Here is a 19,762-nt window from a genome sequence, read left to right as displayed (position 1 = left end):
AGGCACGGACATATTAAAGGGACAGGTCCTTTGCGTGTATAGCAGAAAATTATAATAGAATGTGTGAATAGAATGTTTGGAATTTTGCAACTAAAATACTAACTGCATTCTGCATTATGTATTTATTTATTTATTTAGGCCTATGCCTATTTATTTATTTACTGACTTATTTATTTATTTTATTTATTTGGTATATTAGTTAGTAGGCCTAGTTAGTAATATTCCATGATAGGCCTACGTCGGTTTATTATTGATTGTTGATAACTTGACAACTTGATTGATTGATCGATTGATAGTCATTTCACATTATATTCCTAGTTTATAGGCCAATTTGAATAACATCGTACATTAGATAAATAGACCTATCAGTATTGATTTATTCTATTCAGCAATATCAAGGATTACTATCAAACTTCTCATAGCTGATTGTCAGTTGGCTCAGTGGTACGCAGTAGGTTTTACAACACCGAGGTCCCGGGTTCGATTCCCACCTCTGCCTATTTTTTGCAAGGCTGAGAAAAAATGAAATTTCTGGACTGCAAATTTATTTGGAGCGTGATCTGAGCTGGTCCTTTTCTGGTGGCTGTGTCTGTTACAGGCACACTCCCTCTGCATCCAAACCAGGTTCACGCTCATTACACCTCCCTTAACGCAATAACTGATCAATTTTAATCGTGACTTGGACCTCCAGAGAGTCAGTCTGAGGCATGCACTTTGATAATTTTAAAAGAGGTTCAACTCAGCTTAAAGCCATATTGTAACATTTGCTAAAATTGGTCATGATGTAATGCATCTTTAAATGAATCTGGCTTGTGATTGGTCGCCCAGATCTCGTTATTGTTTAAATCCTCTCGACACGTACCATTACCATTAACTATACATGGTACACATCTATCTTTGGAATGCGGCGCTTTTGTGCTGGCGCGAAAGTTGGTGGATGAGCGACGCATCTAGTGCGATTGTACCACCATGCTTAGTCTTGTGATTGATAAACAAGTATGATTGACAGTGTGTTTTAGAGAACGAAGTCCCTGGGTAAAGTTCTGCTTAAAAGTGAAAGTCCATAGTCGATTTTTAACTCGTAATAAACTGGCAGATTCTAAAATTAGAATTGTTCAGTATTGAAGTGCCATTATAGTTATGCCATTATGATATGTTGCATTCAATAATATAAGGCTACATATACTTTACTTGTACGGTCACAAATATAATTATATCAAATTTTCATAACCATCTTATACTATTATTTTGATGTAATACATATCAGTATAATTTCGAGTTCAACTGAATGCGTTCATCATGATTAATAATGTATTTTTATTTATCAAAAAATCGACTATGGCATAGTCTAGTGAAAGGGTGCAAAAACAATCTTTGTTAAGACAATTGTTTTTAAGAACAAAACAGTTTTCAATAAAACATTTACAACCTTGTGTTATATGCTAATTGACCATATAATAATTATACATAATATTGTGATCAACTGCTTTACTTGTCTTAACTTAACTGAACACATAATAATTATATACATATATTATGATCAACTGCTTTACATGTTAAATGTTAATTGAACACATACTAGCTCATACTAATTATATACATATGTTATGATCAACTGCTTTACTTGTTAAATATTGATTGAACACATAATAATTATATACATATCTTATGATCAACTGCTTTACTTGTCTCACATGTTCACAGCTATGAGGTCAAAGGTCATAAAAAGATCATTTCTGGTCTGAGACCAAATACCTTCCAAATGTGGCTTCTCTCACAAATAAAACAAAGCATGATGATTGATGCCACAAGCAGACAAACATTGACATTAGCCAGTGTCTATGGGGTGTCCATGTTCATATGGGTCAAAGATCATATAACCGGCTGTGTTTTTGATCTGAGTTTTGCTTCAAGCTTCGTTCATTTTGTTTACTGTTTTATCCTGAAACGTGTGAAAGAAAAAAGTCACCGCGATTTGCACAGGGTACGTTTGTAAAAGTTACGTACCTTGGTCATGGTAGCTGCATACAAAAATGGATTAATGCAGGAGTTGAGGTACAACAAATATGCCAGTATGTCCCGAAGGTACACATTAATACACTGAGGACAAAAGGTGCTAACCAAAGCATACAATATGAATGGCAGTGTACATATGTTGACAACCAATACAATAGCACCAAGTAGCATGCCTGCCTTCTTGTAGCGCTTGTTAGGGTCAGCTTCAACCCTAGGCACAACTGCTCTATGAGACATTGGTAAAGAGGAGCTACCACTTGGTCCTGCAGCAGACCTTCTTGAGCTTGAACTCACATTTTGAGATGACCGTGTACTTGTACTGATGCTAGGATGAACCTTTGGTTGGTGCAATTTCCGTTTCAGCCGAACAAAAAATGCAATACTGAATGATTCAATTGCTAGGAGTGGACCAAATATACTTAGTATAGACAACACAAGTGCATAAACTATGTTATGCTTTGGTGGTGGGCGGCAAGTTTGGTTGAAGTCAAAGTAATCATGTAAACCAGGTGGTGTTGACAGCAAATCCCAAAGTAGAACTTCATTGGTCCCCAGTAGAATCCCATAGAGCCATATCCCACCGATGATACACATTATGCGCTTTCTGGATTGGATCCTCAGATACTTAGGATACTCTCGTGAGATAAGCAGAAATCGATCCATGCTTATTACTACAGTTGTTACCATTCCAACACTGACAAACAGATTAGCCAGGCATGCTAACAGCTGACATCCATATTTGCCATATGGCCAAAATTTCATGGCAAGAAGAGGGAACTGGTAAATTTGCATCAGGCCTATCCCAAGGTCAGCACATGAGAGGTTCAAAATCAATAAATCGCTAGGCTTCTGTCGCAGAACCCTTACTTTAAGGAAAGCTACAATTGTCGCTATGTTGCTAATAATAGTTAAGATGGTTATAACGCTGACAGCAACTACATACAGAATGTGTAGGCTACTAGTAGGCAGATCCATTTTGATACCTGAATATTCAAGGTATTCTCAAAAGTGTAAATCTGCTAACCCACAAGTAGCTATTTTCAAAATAGTTGTGAATGATGCACAAACAGCCAAGCAGTGACTTGATCTACAAGACTTTAAAAAGCTTGTGATGCTTGATGCTACTCCCTATTCCAGAAAAATAAAGCACTAATTTTTTGTGATTAAAAAAATATTATCAAGTACTGCCAAATGAAACATAGCTCAATCCTAATCCTTTAGTTAGTCCTAACTGGCAATAAAAGAAAAAATTCACTATTTTATTAATTTCTAGAAAAAAGAGCCAAAAACATGCATTTTCGGCATATTTTCTGACAATCGAGTCACAAAAATCAAAGACTTGGAACAAGTCTAAGCATTCAAAATCTTGAGTATATGCCGAAATTTTGCTATAATTTTCACTTTTTTGTGTTTCTTTAATTAAATTATCGGTTATCAGATTGAAACATGTCTTTTCCAAAAATTAATCTGCATAAACTGAAATTAGGCTTGATACAAGTATTTGGGCTTGATTGTCACAGCATACGAAAAACACCCTAAAAACGCATGTTTTTGGCCCTTATTTCCAAAAATTGACCAAATATAAAAATTTGACTTTTATTGCCAGTTAGGACTAACTAAAGGATTAGGATTTAGCTATGTTTCATTTGGCAAAACATAATATTTTTTAATTCCAAAAAATTAGTGCTGTATTTTTCTGGAATGGGGAGTACTTCTCTTTGTTGAGTTTTTAATGTTTGTATGTCTGTTTTGTTTTTGAGTGTTTAATTTAATTATCAGGTGGTGCAACATCTTAGGGTTTTGCTTTTAGTTGTACCTCCCCATCTTTTTTTTTTATATAAATTTATGTTGGTGTTATTCTATGTGTGATTTTGATGGAAATAAATTGAATATGAATATGAATATTGACTTTCACTACATTGATAAAGACAGGCTGCACTTTTCTTGAACACACGAGGGATCTATCATATATTATTATGTATCAGGTTTTGTTCCTGAATCATAAATTTAAAGAGTAAAATAGTGTGAATGTAAGAAAGAGAACCCATGCAATTGAATAAAAGAGTACATTCAACTTAATCAACAGAGAGGATTAGCAACAATTTAGTTGCTAGCTTTTATGGAAACTTGCCCAACACAGTTATATTAAACTTATAAGCGTATTATTTATTTTTTAATTCACAAAAAATTTAATGAATGAATGAATTTCAAAAATAGGTACAGTCTATTACGTTGGTTGACTGTTGATATTACTTAATAAGATGGATATTAAATTTGAGAATATTCACAAATTTATCTATCTATTTGTTGATTTTACTATTTTATATCTTTCAATGAAAAATGTCTAGGGAAGGAATTAGCGACAACCACAAAAGCAATTTCTTTCGAGTTTGTTGCTATCCATCCCTAGACATTTTTCATTGAAAGATATTTCTTTAAAAGTATTCAAGAAGACTGCCCTTCGGGTATTCTTTATCACCAACGTCTAGTTATAAACATTATTATTTATTATTTTCAAACACTGCACATGTATTAGTTGCTATTGCACCTAAATATTTACCCTCAGCGTGATCATAGTGTGATCGGTCAAAGATAGATTTTGCTCATACCTTTTTTGATGAAAGGTACTTGGGCACTAACACCTTGAGTGACATTGAAAAAAATAAATTTTCACTTGTTGCCGTGGTAACAGGCAAAAACCAAATTTCCTTGTTTGGTCTGTTTTTAGCAATTTTAATGTTGAAAATTTGCTCATTTCGATCAGCTTCCATTCTAACAATATTTAAATGATATACAAATTTTATTTTTAGAAAAATACACTTTGAACTATATGGCTTTCTAATGCATGCAAAACATTTATTCCCCGGATTTATCCCTGATGGCTATAAAGGGGTGTAAATACATTCGGCAACACTGTAGATTTGAATTTCTCACAAAATGACAAAATATGACACATTTCACTCACAAAGAAAGGGGCCCTTCCTTGTGGGCATGCAGGCACATTGGCCACAATAATCTGGTGTTAAAACTTTGGGCAGTACTTTGGAAAGTCATCATGGTAATTAAAAGTATCTAAATCTGAGGTACCTCTCTAGCTATCGCTACCCTAAACATTTTAAACTTTTAATACAATATTAATTTCAGTTACTCTAAATCTGTTTTACTGAATAAATGTGAATCCAACTTTAAAATGTAATTTTAACTCTTTTGTCATTGTTTTGGAAACTTGATTAACTTTTGGATCAAATTGTCAAATTTTATTGCTCTAAGGTCAACAGATTTAGAAAAAAAACTTTTGAAATCATGCGTCCAATACAGAAAATATACAGTTTTTGTGATTTTGAAAATGTCATTTGCATCATTTGAATGAATGGTATATTTGCATTTTTATTTCTCTAAACGTAATAAAAGTAAATTTATATGTCTTCTACTTCTAATTTGTATATTAAATTATATCCTCCCTCGAAAAACCTTGACATCTAAGTCCTTTTAAGGACATGTGCTAAAATTCAAACATCATATTAAATTATTCAAAACTCTCTGAATGCCGGATTTGCTTACTTTTATATCACTTTACGTCTTAAAACAACTTTAACAATATGTATTAAGAAAATTGAATCATATTTTCAAAAAAGCTTTAAAATCATTAAGGGAAGGGGTATGAACGTTTGGACAGAATTTATTGTGGGACATTAGAGCACATCAGACATATCGAATTGCATTCTGAATACGAAGAATGGCCTTCTGATATCAAATAATTTTGATTTTTGAAATTAGCAATGTAATACACATTTTATGGCAAATCATTAAAATTGATATTTTTGATATTTAACAGTACTCAAGTAAACTTTATAAATCTGATGATTTCTACCTAAAGTGTATGTAGGTGGGATGAAAAGCCGACGATCAATTGAAAATTTTGACCTTCGTATTGAAAAATTAGGTCTTTTTGGGAAAAAAATCCATATCTTCAATATGAAAGGTCAAAATTTTCAATTGATCGTTGGCTTTTCCTCCCAGCTACATACACTTTAAGACTATATCATTAAATTTATAAAATTAACTTCGAGGACTGTTATATCTCAAAATGTGAAAAATATCAAATTTTAATAATTTGTCATAAAATTTGTATTATATCGTGAATTTCATAAAATGAAAATTATTTGATATCAGAAAGACATTCTTCAGTATTCAGAATGCAATTCGATAAATGCTCTCATGTCCCACAAGAAATGCTGTCGAAACACTCAAAACGCTCATTCCACTTCCCTTAAGTGACTTTTATTTATTTATTTTTTTCATTTACATATTTGCATATTTTGCATGCATTAGAAAGCATAGATCAAAGTGTATTTCTCCAAAACCAAAGTTTTCATTCAGACCGCAAAATCTAATGTATGGTATAGTAGTAGCAGACCTGATGATTATTTGTGCTATTGGGCAGTGGCAGAGGCTCTATACTAGAGCTATTACGGATATGAACTTATATTTAATAATATACATATCTTATGATAAACTGATTTTTATTGTCTTGTGTTAATTGAACAAATAATAATTATATACATATATACTGCGCCAATAAAGTATCCTTACACTTGGAAAAATAATCACAACTTCCAAACTGAACAATATTTGGGTAAATTTGTTTTTTTTTAATAGATGCACTATCTAATCTGACACCACATTGAATCCAATGTGACTTCAAGAAGCAAAGTTACAAGCATTTGATTAGACGAAGGTCCAGTTTTAAAAGTGACAAACTGGCCTATTCAGAACTCCACGGACTAGACATCTGGTTTGAGAGTGGTGAATGGCTAATTTATGCATTTGGATTTAATTAAGAACAAAAGGAACAAAAGAAAACTGAAACAAAAGAACTGACAAATAAAATGAAAGTTATGAAAAGTACAGAGAAGCAAAAACTGAAATAAAAACTGCTTTAAATAACGCTTCATTGAAGAAGCTGTGTTGTCTCTTTGTTACACTTGTTGGAATCTTTTTGCGCCTTGTATAGGCCAGTTTGTCACTTTTAAAACTGTACCTTTATCTATTCAATTGCTTGTAACTTTACTTCTTGAGGTCACATTGGATTCAATGTGGTGTCATAATGTGCAGGATTAGATAGTGCATCTATTAAAAAACAAATTTACCCCAATATTGTTCAGTTTTGAAATTATGATTATTTTTCCAAGTGTAAGGATACTTTATTGGCACAGTATATTATGATCAACTGCTTTACATGTCTTACGTTAATTGAACACTTTTATATACATATAATTATATACATATATTATGAATATAATTTACTTTACTTGTCTTACATGAATTGAACACATACTAATTATATACATATATTATGATCAACTACTTTACATGTCTTATGTTAATTGTACACATATAATTATATACATATATTATGATCAACTACTTTACATGTCTTTGAACACATAATAATTATATAAATATATTATGATCAACTGCTTTAACAATTATATATACATATCTTATGATTAACTGCTTTACTTGTCTTACGTGATCACAGCTATGAGATCAAAGGTCATAAAGGATCATTTCTGGTCTGAGACTTCAGGCTTCGTTCTCAATATTTCGTTAGTACTGTTATCCTGAAACATGTGAAAGAAAAAAGTCACCGCGAGTTGCACAGGGTACGTTTGTAAAAGTTACGTACCTTGGTCATGGTAGCTGCATACAAAAATGGATTAATGCAGGAGTTGAGGTACATCAAATAATTCAGTTGGTCACGAAGGTACGTATTATTACACTGAGGACAAAAGAGGGTGATGATAACATACAATACAACTGGCAGGATGCAGATGTTGACAACCAATACGATAGCACCAAGTAGAATGGCTGCCTTCTTGTAGCGCTTGTTGGGATCAGCCTCAGGCATTGGAATAGCTGCTCCATGAGCCATTGGGAAAGAAGAGCTACCACTTGGTCTTGCAGCAGACCTACTTGAACTTGCATTCACATTTTGAGATGACATTGTGTCGCTGCTTGGATGAACCATTCGTTGGCATAATTTTTTTATCAACCGAACAAAAAATGCAATACTGAATGATTCAATCACAAAGAGCGGACCAAATATACCTAACATAGACATCACAAGTGCATAAACTATGTTATGCTTTGGCGGTGAGCGGCAATCTTGGCTGAAGTCAAAGTAATCATTTAAACCAGGTGGTGTCAGCATATCCCAAAAGACAACTTCGACGGTTCCCAGTAGAATACCATAAATCCAAATCCCAGAGATGATACACATTATGCGCTTTCTGGATTGGATCCTCATATACTTAGGATATTCTCGTGACATAAGCAGATATCGATCCATGCTTATTGCTGCAATTGTTACCATTCCAACACTGACAAACAGATTAGCCAGACATTCTAACAGCTGACATCCATATTTGCCATATGGCCAAAGTTTCATGGCAATAATAGGGAACTGGTAAATTTGCAACAGGCCTATCCCAAGGTCAGCCAACGAGAGGTTCAAAATCAATAAATCACTAGGCTTCTGTCGCAGGAGAAGACGTACTTTAAGGAAAGCCACAATTGTTGCTATATTGCAAATGATGGTCAAGATGGTCATAATGCTAACAGCAACTACATACAGAATGTGTAGGCTACTAGGCAGAACCATTTTGAATATCAATTATGCTAAACCTTATCCACAAGTTGCTTTTTTCAAAATGGTTTGTTGTGAATGATGCGCAAACAGCCAAGCAGTTACTTGATCTATAGTATGCAAGACTGATGTGCTCCACAAAGCTTGTGCTACTTCTTCTCTTTGTTAGGGTTGACATTGACTTCCTCTACTTTTCTTGAACACACCAGGGGTTTATCATATAGGTTTTGTTCCTGAACCATGCATGTGATGCATTTAAAGAGTAAGAGTGCGAATGTAAGAAAGAGAATATATGCAATTGAATAAAATGGAACATTCAAATTAATCAAGAGAGAGGAGAGAAAAAAAGTGAGAGAAAAGAGAAGGCTGATAAACAAATGTTGAAAGAAAAAGAGGGAGTGAGAGCAAAATTAAAGAACAGTTTCATGCCATATAATTTAACCCCAATCATAACTATTATAAATGCCCAAAGATAGAGAAAGAGCATGGTGAAGTTGGCCTGAGATTGGAAATTGGACATTCGTTATTAGGCTGATTTTCACTCTAAGAAACTTTTTGTATCAATCACATGTCCTGGAGTAATTTGACACCATTTTGGACATTCAAAAATGTTTGACCCAAAAAATCCAAATTAGAAAATTATCGATACATTGGCTCAATTTTCGTGTATTTACATATCTGACTTCTGACCCCATTTTGACCTCATGTACTTTTTTTCAAACTAGAGATAACATTCACAAAAATAGTGTTACTATTATACCGATTTTATGCACAGTTGGCTCTAGAGCAGTGGTGTAACTAGCGGGGGGCAGAGGGGAAAGCGTGACCAGGCGCTACCATTAGGGGGGCACCAAATTGACCAATTCAGCATCGATTCTGCACCCCTCCACGCAATGAAAGTCAAAATTTTCGGCGCTTCGCGTGCATTTCAACACAAAATCAATTGTTTCAAAAATGGATGGGGCATTACGTGTCCTTGGCCCTGGGTGCCACAACCCCTAGTTACACCACTGCTTGCTTCTAAGATATTATTGGGTGGGGGGTAGGGGCGCCAATTTTGTTTCTTGCCCCGGGCGCTACCAACCCTAGTTATGCCACTGCTCTAGAGGCATCATAAACTTTTACTGGAAACCGCTTTGCCATGGGGATCAGTATAAAGTGATGTGGTTGAAATAAGTTAGTTGCTACCTTTTACGGAAACTGGCCGAAAGCAGCGCAATATTAAATATAAAAGCATGTTTATTTCTTATTTCCAAAATAGATACAGTCTATTATGCTGGTTTCCTGTTGATAACTGTTTTTTTATCTTTCAATGAAAAGTGTCTAGGGAAGAAATTAGCGAAAACCTCAAAAGCAATTTTGACGTCATTGCTAATTCCTTCCCTAGACATTTTTATTGAAAGATATTTTTAAAAAGTATTCAAGAAGACTGCCTTTCAGGTATTCTTTATCACCTACCCTGTGCCAGCCTCTTTATCAACTCTTGTCAAATCATGACAATGATTCCTGGGACATATCATGAGGATGCAGGAAGATGAACTATAATATGCAGAAGATTACACCCCATTACATGGTAGACATGGTAAAAGAAGACCTGGATGGCAAAGAACATCCCACTTGTCTTATGTGCAAAAACTGATGTGGTCTTCGACAACTTTTTACTGCCAGATGCCATTACCACTTTTGCTTCAAATTGTAGGGCAATTCCTATATTCCCATTTGGTCCAATCCCACTTAGTCCAATCCCATTTGGTCCAAATCCCACTTGGTCCAGTCCCAGTTAGTCCAATCTCACCTAGTCCATGTCCCACTTAGGCCATGTCCCTCTTAGTCCATGTCCCACTTAGCCATGTCCCTCTTAGGTCGTTCCCACTAGGGCCATGTCCCACTAGGTCCATGTCCCACTAGGGCCATGTCCCACTAGGGCCATGTCCCACTAGGGCCATGTCCCACTAGGTCCATGTCCCACTAAGACCTTGTCCCACTTAGGCCATGTCCCACTTAGCCATGTCCCACTTAGGTCGTTCCCACTTGGGCCATGTCCCACTAGGTCCATGCCCCACTAGGGCCATGTCCCACTTAGGCCATGTCCCACTAGGTCCATGTCCCACTAGGGCCATGCCCCACTTAGGCCATGTCCCACTAGGGATGTGTCCCACTTAGGCCATGTCCCACTCCATGTCCCACTAGGGACATGGCCCACTAGGTGGCTATGAAAAGAGGCTTTCACTGAAGACTGCCCCTTATCAACAGAAAATAAGCAGACCTCGCCTATCTGCTAAATTTAAAGGTTTGTTGGCTCTGAAAAAGAGCTGTTCACTGAAGACTGCCCCTTGTCAACAAAAAACATAGACTACATAAATTATACTGTAATAGAAGTATACGGCTTACCAGGAACGGTTTGGTCACTCATGGACCGTTAGATTGATTGCATGTGCGATGAGCGTATATATCACTTAATTGCGGACATGGTAAAGATTAGCAGCTCTGTGATTGGTTGTTTGAAAATAGAGAGCGCCACATACGACATGGGCTCTGTGATTGGTTGTTTGAAAATAGAGAGAGCCACATACGACTGATTTCTTTGCTGTCATTTCTATTGATAGTAGAAGTTTAATTAACTTTGATTTCCAACCTTTTCGGAGCTACCAAAGCTTTAAATTTAGCAGATAGACAAGGTCTGCTTGTTTTCTGTTGACATGGGGCAGTATTCAGTAAACGGCTCTTTTCAGAGCCACCAAAACCTTTAAAATCAGCAGATAGGCGAGGTCTGCTTGTTTTCTGTAGACAAGGGACATTCTTCAGTGAACGGCTCTTTTCAGAGCCACCAAAACCTTTAAAATTAGCAGATAGGCAAGATCTGCTTGTTCTCTGTTGACAAGGGGCAGTATTCAGTGAATGGCTCTTTTCAGAGCCATCAGTAGACAAGGGGTGGCCTACATGTCTCATTCTTAGGTACTTTGTCCTGAAAAAGTCAGAGCTACTCATGACGAAAGCTTGACAGTTCTAAACTTGTCAGACGGCGAACCTACTAAAAACCCACTAATTAAATGTAAGAAGTTGTTTGGTTTTTTTTACAAAATATATATCGAGTTTGAAAGTGTAAGAAGTCATTTGTTTCTGAATGAAAATCAAGATTTAGAAGGGAAAGTGTAAGAGGTAATTTGTATTCCTTACAAAATGAAAATCTATTATATTAAAATATTGACTAGTACCTAAGATGTTGGTCTACTTGTGAAGCAATATGTGAGGCTTCTGTACGTGTGAGGGAGTACACCATGGTACACCCCCTCCCGCACCTACCCCCAGTGGCGTGCGCAAAGGGGAGCAGGGGGCACAGCCCCCACTTTTGTTGGTCATTGGGAAAAACATCAAAATTTGCCCCTCACACTCCTAATCAGACTTCATTGGGGAACTGAACAACCTGGCCGCCCCCACTTTCAATGTGCTGCGCACGCCACTGCCTACCCCTTTCTTTCTTGCAATTCACTGTGGCTGTCACAATTACTTCAAAAAGCTTGCAAAATGTTTGCATGCCATATAAGACAGAGAATGGTATACAACATGGGTACCTGTTTGTGCTCCCCCAACAAAAAAAGGGGAAAAACATAACTATATGTGTTTCATTATTTCTTTGCTCTCTAATATGTATAGATGTAAAGTAGAGTAAAACCTTTCAGCCTCTCATATAGGTCACAGTTCACCTTGTCTTTGTCTTCTTTGTCTCTGTCCCAGTAGTTTTTTGGAAGGACGAACAGACAGAAAAGTGGGGTAAGCAATGTATTCCAACCACCGGATCAAGAATGATTCCCTAACCCTAACCTTAACCATAACCATTCCCTAACCCTGACCCTAAATCTAACCCTAACCCTAAATTCTTGATCCGGTGGTTGGAAGACATCGCTAACCCAAAAGTGGTTACTCACATCCTAAACATAGTTCAGGTGAGCCTAGTACAAAAATTTGGTCTGCTTTATTAAATCATTTTCCTTAATCTTGTCTCATTTTCCATCAGATGCCAATGTTTAGTGCCTGGGGTGAGCAAGCGATTGATGACCTCATAGAAGGTTTAAAGAAAGGTGGTGATCCTGTGCTGTTAGTACCAACCAAGTCTTTCCTGATCAATGAAGGAGATCCTGCAGATGAAATAGTTATTGTAGCCAGGGGAAGGTAAGACATTTATAAGGCAGATATGGAGTCTAGATTGGATATCATGAGAAGAATGGGCTATTCCAGTCAGTGGTGGCAGCAGGGGGGTGGGCATGGGGAAAATCCCCCCCAGCCAGAACTCTTGTCCCCCCCCCCCCCCGTTTCCCCCAGTAAAAACACAAAATTACTATAACATTTCCAATTTGGTGGCAATTTTGAGCAAAATTTGTTGATTTTGCCGCAACTTTGAGCAAAATTTGTTGATCCCCCCCCCCGGAAAAAATTCCTGGCGCCGCCACTGATTCCAGTTGAAATCATTACACACCTACCCAGCAAACACTAAATGTTTTAAACAGGTTATATTTTGGAATTTTGGTTTTGGTAAAACATTTTATAACATTAAATGTCAAGCTATACAGCGTGGGCCAAAAACAACTTTACCCAGTTCATATCTCAAAATTGAAAAGTCTGCTGCAAATTGTTTTTACATATTCGTAAAGAACATCTTCTTTAGAGTATTTGGTGAAAAAACTATTCAAAAATGTATTAAATTAAAAAGCGTGATGCTAGTTTTAAATCAAAGAGTCAAAATTAACTTTGTCCACTTGAAGGCCTACTAGCTGTCGCGTCGCATCACTGCAATGGCGAGTTCGATAAAGAATGAGAACCACTTAATATCGCACACATTTGTTCAGCAATTTTATATAACACAATCAAATAAATCAAACATGAACAATTTAAATGTCAAGCTATGATATTTCGTCATGATATGCAGCTTCCACGCTGCAAAGATAAACACAATTCTCTTCAAATATCGCAAAGCAATTGTAACCTCAGCCCTGATTTTTTTTTTGTCATTACGAAATGTTATCTACAAGAAAGTTTGAAGTTATTGCGTTAAGTGGTATGTTCGGCAAATTGTTGCGTCGACAACTGACCGCTGCTCTGAACGACCAGTTCTTGGACTTCCGCTCCGTGCTTTGCATCTATTCATCACACTTCCGAGGTTGTGAAAGCTGTTCGTATGTAGAGTTATGGTAGATTTTGGTGGGATCTAATTACGTTCGGGAAACGAAAATTATCCGAAATTGACGCTGCACTACCAAAAAGCTTTATGTTCTTAATTAAGTATACCTCTGCCATAAAAGTCATCTCTTGTGTTGTGAATTGCCGTATCTTGACACCTTGCCAACCTATTTAGAAATAAGCCACGATCACAAAACGCATACGAAGGCCTATTTAAAAAATTTTGCCAGATAAAACCTTTGTAATTGTGTAATTTTTATGCTAATTGTTGGTTAATGACAGGAGTGAAGTTCGAGTACATGACAAGTAAATGGGGGTTAAAATCGATTGTATTTCTTTCATGCACGTAAAACAATCATCACGTTTCCAACTACAAGCCAAACGAGTTTACCAATTACATGTATGCCTAACGCATATGTATGCCGTACTCTTAGCAATCGGACACATACCATTGAATTACGTGTGGACAAAGTGATTTTTGACCCTCGGACGTAAAACTAGCACCATTTTGTTAATTTAGCTTCTTTTGCTTTTAGAAACATATACATTTAGAATATGTAACAATATTATGAATAGCTCTTCTACAATTCGAGCAACCACCCTCTGAAATTGGGTAAAGTTGTTTTTGGCCCACACTGTATAAATATCATGAAAACGTTTTGCATGAAAACACACTACAAAAATATTTTTTTATGTTTTCAAAATGTTATTGAAAAATATTTTCTGCAAACAATTCTTACCAAATATTTTTTTAGCACTTAATTATAAGTTATCAAAAAATGTTTTTGAATGTTATGAAAACGTTTTATACCCTTTATATAACCTGACATTTAAACATTTTCTGGAAACCTTTTCTAACCTTTTGCGAATGCTGGGTATGGAATACATGACCTTAATCTCTGGCTCCCACACAAGGAGTGTGAATTTCAAAATGGGTAACTCCATTTGAAATTCACAGCCCTATGAGAGATTAAGAACGTCTTCCAGGGGGTATATGGATTTCAACTGGAATAGCCCAAAGTGGTTTACTGTCATTGATGGATCCAGGGTTTGAAGTAAGGGGACTAGAGTGTTTCCTTCTCTTTATCTTCATTTGATTCCTTTCTTCTCCCTTTCTGGTCTTTTTTCCTCTATTTTGGACTTAAAGAGTGGGCATGCACCACATTGGCTCCTATATGGATTCACTCAGTGCTGGCTGTAACATCACCAGAAATGTGTTTTTTGAGGGGCGTGATTTATTTTTTTCTTGTTTTTATTGGGGGGGGGGAAATCCGATTTTTTTTCTAAATTTGCCGATTATGGCCCATACTACTACTAGTGGATTCGCCATGATTTTTTTTGTCCTGACTGGGGCCTGGGGAGAGGGCAAAGTAAAAGTATATGGGAAAATACCCCCATGCATGATGCTACCACTGACTGGCTGCAAATCAAGTTCACTTCAGGCTCCTGCTTACATTTGCTGTGCTCAATACAGCAACCACACTCTACGCATGACAACCGGCCACTCAGGACTCCAATGCCACCTCTTAGCTGAGCCTTGATACTGTGACAAGTGAAATATGCACGAACATCACTACCAAACTAGAGGGGAACAAAAGAATACAATATAGGCCTAATAGTTATTTAAGTAATAAGGTCTGGAACAAATTTCTGTTGCCCTCTTATGATCTCACACCACCAAATCAGAGTCCCATAGAGATATGTGCTAAATTTGCCTTAAGAAAACGTCATTTTTTTCTTCACAGGAGCGACTCAGTTTTAGCGACAGCTATGATGGTTGAAATCAGCCCTTGCCTGATCCCTCTGGCTTGGAAAAAATATAGGTTGACCATCATTATTTTTTACGACTGGCCCTCAAAGTCTACGATGTCTGGGAATTTCCTATTTTTCAGGCAAAACCATGCCGGTGTTTCTGTAAAGAAAAGGCTGCTTAAAATCATTAAAAGTTATTCGATCTCTCCCATCTGTGGTACACTTGCAGGAATTAATATTACTAATCATGACCAATCCAAATTTGGCTAAAATTATGCAAATTTCTGCTCATTTTAATGCTTAAATTCAGAATCAATGGGTTTTTCTGAGAAGTGAAATTCAAGGGCGCACAACCATATATACTATTTGGTGGTGTGAAATCTGAACTATCGATAAACACATATTTTACTGTACAAAAAGAAAACTGATCAAATTTTTAAAGAAATTTTCCATTTTTAATTTTCATGCCAAAATGAAATATTTGATGATGAAATTGACACTTATTAAACTACTCAGAACATTAGTGTTTGCAGTGGCGGTGCCAGGAATTTTTTTCCCGGGGGGATTGAGGGGGCAAAGTGAATTTCAGGGGGGGGGGGCAAAATCAACCAATTTTGCGCAAAATTACCGCAAAAAGGTAAAATTCTCATAATTTTGGGTTTTTACTAGGGGCAAGAGTTCTGACTGGGGGAATTTTCCACCTCATGCCCCCCGTGGCACCGCCACTGAACTGAGTGTTTGTTCAATTTAAATAGTAATACAGGCCTACCAATATATTTACCTCTCAAGTGTTTAAAATAAATAATGGTCCAGAAAATGTTTTTAAAAATAAATAAAAAACCTTTTCTGACCTACTGATCATAAACTTTTTAGAGCCAATGGTCAATAGACCTTTTTTTAGGCCTAATTATGGTACTAACTTCAGAAGGAAATCAAAATGCAATTTAAGCTATCTACTGAAAACAGTTTCTAAAATGTAATTGTGATTCACATCTTTGATTTAGTAACATGTTTACTCAATAAGTCAATAACCATGATAACAATCAATTATAATTATACTCCATTCAAAATTATCAATATGATCAAAACTAGAAATTCCAAACAGTCTTTATGAAATATTTAAATATTCATTAGGATTAAATATTCATTAGGTTTAAATATTCATTAGGTTTAAATATTCATTAGGTTGTTAATGCTCTGCGTACTAGCCCGCCCATGCGTTTCATAAACGGAAAAAGTTCAAGTTTTGAAATATTTTCTCAAAATATCAAGAGCTATCTTAAGAACTACTGAACCAATACTAGGCTTGTTTGTACTCATTTTAATGCAATTTTCATGCCGATTCCAAATATGGTTATGAAAATCTAGATTTCTGTAATTTTTGAATTTTTAAATTTAAAAAAAAAAATGTCGTCTGCAGTCGACACCCGCGTGAAGAGAGTTAATAATTCACCATGCATTGTGATATTCATTTCTTATAGAGTGGAAGTATTGAAGGAAAAGGGGTTGATTGCTGAATTGGATGCAGCTAGATGGCCAATTTGTTTGGGAGAAGAAGGTATGTAGGGTTCATGCTTTAAAGCCATATTATAACATTTGCTGAGGAGAACGCCCTCAATATTTTTCAAAATTCTGTTTTTTTACACTATTATATTATACTTTATTAAACCAACATACCCTGCAAATATTTAGACCCTAGGTCATGTAGTTTTGTCAAGATCCGAGATCTTGAATAAAACGCAGGAACCATCGTTTTATTATTACAATCAAAATATTAGTCAAACGCATATGTGATGTTCATAACACAGTACGTACATGGTGTGTGGGACAATGATCTACACAACAAAGAATCATACCATAACACAACCGAAGAAGTGATACGTATTGGCGACATCGGCGCTGGTAGTAAATTCCAATTTTCTTTGCTTTGCCTTAGTCCTTGGGCTCAAAATTATACAGGGCTATATCTGACAGTAAAAGCTAACATTTTATGGCAAAGAAATAATAATCTATTGTTTGAAAATGTTATAATAATATGGCTTTAAGGGTTATGGTGATAGCAGGGTGGCAAAGCAAGTTCAATGGCTCTCCACATCTAGGGGTATAGACCTTTTTGGAATCACACCTTAAGTTTGTTCGGTTTATATAAGGCGGAAAAAATAAGACTCGTAAACAACGTGTAGTGATATAGAATGGCGTGCATGCTATTGTGTTGCGTAATGCGTGACTATCGCATGCTTATGTGAATTTAGGCGAGCATGAGTTGGGACTTTATTGACTCGCACAGTAACAAAAGCCGAATAATTTCTGCCTTATATAAACCGAACAAACTTTAGTGGCCAATAAACGATCATATTAACCGCCTGAGCACTACCTGCTGATCTAACATTGCCTCTGATTGGTCAATTACATTATATTTTTACTTTCATCACCAATCAGAATGGAATTTTTTCAGAATTTTTTTGGATGGTGAAATTATTCTAATAATGCTGATTGGGCCAATTAATAAGAAAAATTCTTTTTGGCCAGTTCTCATAGGATTAAATGTTTGAATGATGTTGAAACTGATATGAGAGTAGAAAAAAAACAAGGAGAAATAACCACTGTATTATTTATTTTAGTGTAACATTGATGGCTTTAAATGTGTTATTCACATACACTGTTACTTCAGACTACAATATCGATTGACTGACGTCACAAGAAAAAGGTCTATACCCTTTGTTTCACCTCAAGTTTAGTAGTGACAACAATACTTTAAGGGATGGGGTATGAATGTTTGGACAGTATTTATTGTGGGACATATCAACATATCGAATTGCATTCTAAATATGAAGAATGTCAAATAATTTTGATTTTTTGAAATTCGCAATGTAATACAAATTTTATGGCAAATGATTAAAAATTGATATTTTTGATATTTAACAGCACTTGAAGTAAACTTTATAAATCTGATGATTTATACTTAAAGTGTATGTAGGTGGAATGAAAAGCCGACGATCAAATGAAAATTTTGACCTTTCGTATGATATGGATTTTTTTCCCAAAACACAAAAAAAATTAGGTCTTTTTAGGAAAAAATCCATATCTTCAACATGAAAGGTCAAAATTTTCAATTGATTGTCGACTTTTTTCTCCCAGCTACATACACTTTAAGAATATATCATTAGATTTAAAAATTTACCGAGAACTGTTATATATCAAAATGTGAAAAATATCAAATTTTAATAATTTGTCATAAAATTTGTATTATATTGTGAATTTCAAAAAATGAAAATGATTTGGTATCAGAAAGACATTCTTCGTATGCCATTCGATATGTCTGATGTGCTCTCATGTTCCACAAAAATTACTGTCGAAACGCTCATTTCAGATCCCTTAAATGTGCAAACAAAACGCCCTTGTACATTCTGTTGTTAGATGGACTGTGCATGTTTCTCACTACCAAACTTAAAGCCATATTATAACATTTGCTGAGGAGGACACCCTCAAAATTTTTCAAAATTCTGTTGTTTCACACAGTGTCGTAGCGTGGGTCATCACATTGGGGGGCACCGACCATGATTTGGGGGCACCGGGTCTGATTGGGGGGCACAAGCCATTTTTCGGCAATTTTCCTATGGGATTTGTTAAAATTTCAAATTGATTGGGGTGCATGTGCCCCCCATGCCCCTATGACACTATGCCACTGGTTTTACACAATCATATTGTGCTTTATTAAACCAACATACCCTGTAAAAATGATGACCCCTAGGTGCTGTAGTTTTATCAAAATCCAAGATTTTGAATAAAACACAGGAACCGTCATTTTATTATTATGATGGAAATATTAGTCGAACGGATACGTGATGTTCATAACACAGTACGTACATGCCGTGTGGGATAGTGATCTACATAACAAAAGATCGTACCATAACAAGACCAAAGGAGTGATACATATTGGCAACATCAGCGCTGGTAGTGAATTCCAATTTTCTTTGCTTCTAGTTGTTAGGTTCAAAATTAAAAGGGAATATACCCGGGGGAATATATCTGACAGTAAGAAGTAATGTTTTATGGCAAAGAAATACTAATTTTGTATGAAAATGTTATAATATGGCTTTGTGATGAAACAAACTATTGATGGTAGAGCTAATCCATTTGAAATACTGAGTCCATAAGGTGATTTTTTTT

At 35.8% G+C, this 19,762-nt stretch overlaps 1 protein-coding gene across 1 annotated transcript in view; it reads left to right on the top strand.

The window, feature by feature from the left end:
- LOC140157240 (uncharacterized) overlaps window positions 1–19,762 on the top strand; it is an 82,023-nt gene that overhangs the window by 35,999 nt on the left and 26,262 nt on the right. The window contains exons 5-6 of the mRNA XM_072180361.1: window positions 12,681–12,835; window positions 17,074–17,150. Coding sequence (XP_072036462.1) covers window positions 12,681–12,835; window positions 17,074–17,150 — 232 coding nt within the window. The remainder of the gene's footprint in view (window positions 1–12,680; window positions 12,836–17,073; window positions 17,151–19,762) is intronic.

The sequence above is a fragment of the Amphiura filiformis genome, chromosome 7, assembly GCF_039555335.1.
Source record: "Amphiura filiformis chromosome 7, Afil_fr2py, whole genome shotgun sequence".
Classification (NCBI taxonomy): domain Eukaryota; kingdom Metazoa; phylum Echinodermata; class Ophiuroidea; order Amphilepidida; family Amphiuridae; genus Amphiura; species Amphiura filiformis.
Note: the sequence above shows the minus strand (reverse complement) of the source record. Positions and strands in the feature narration are given on the sequence as shown.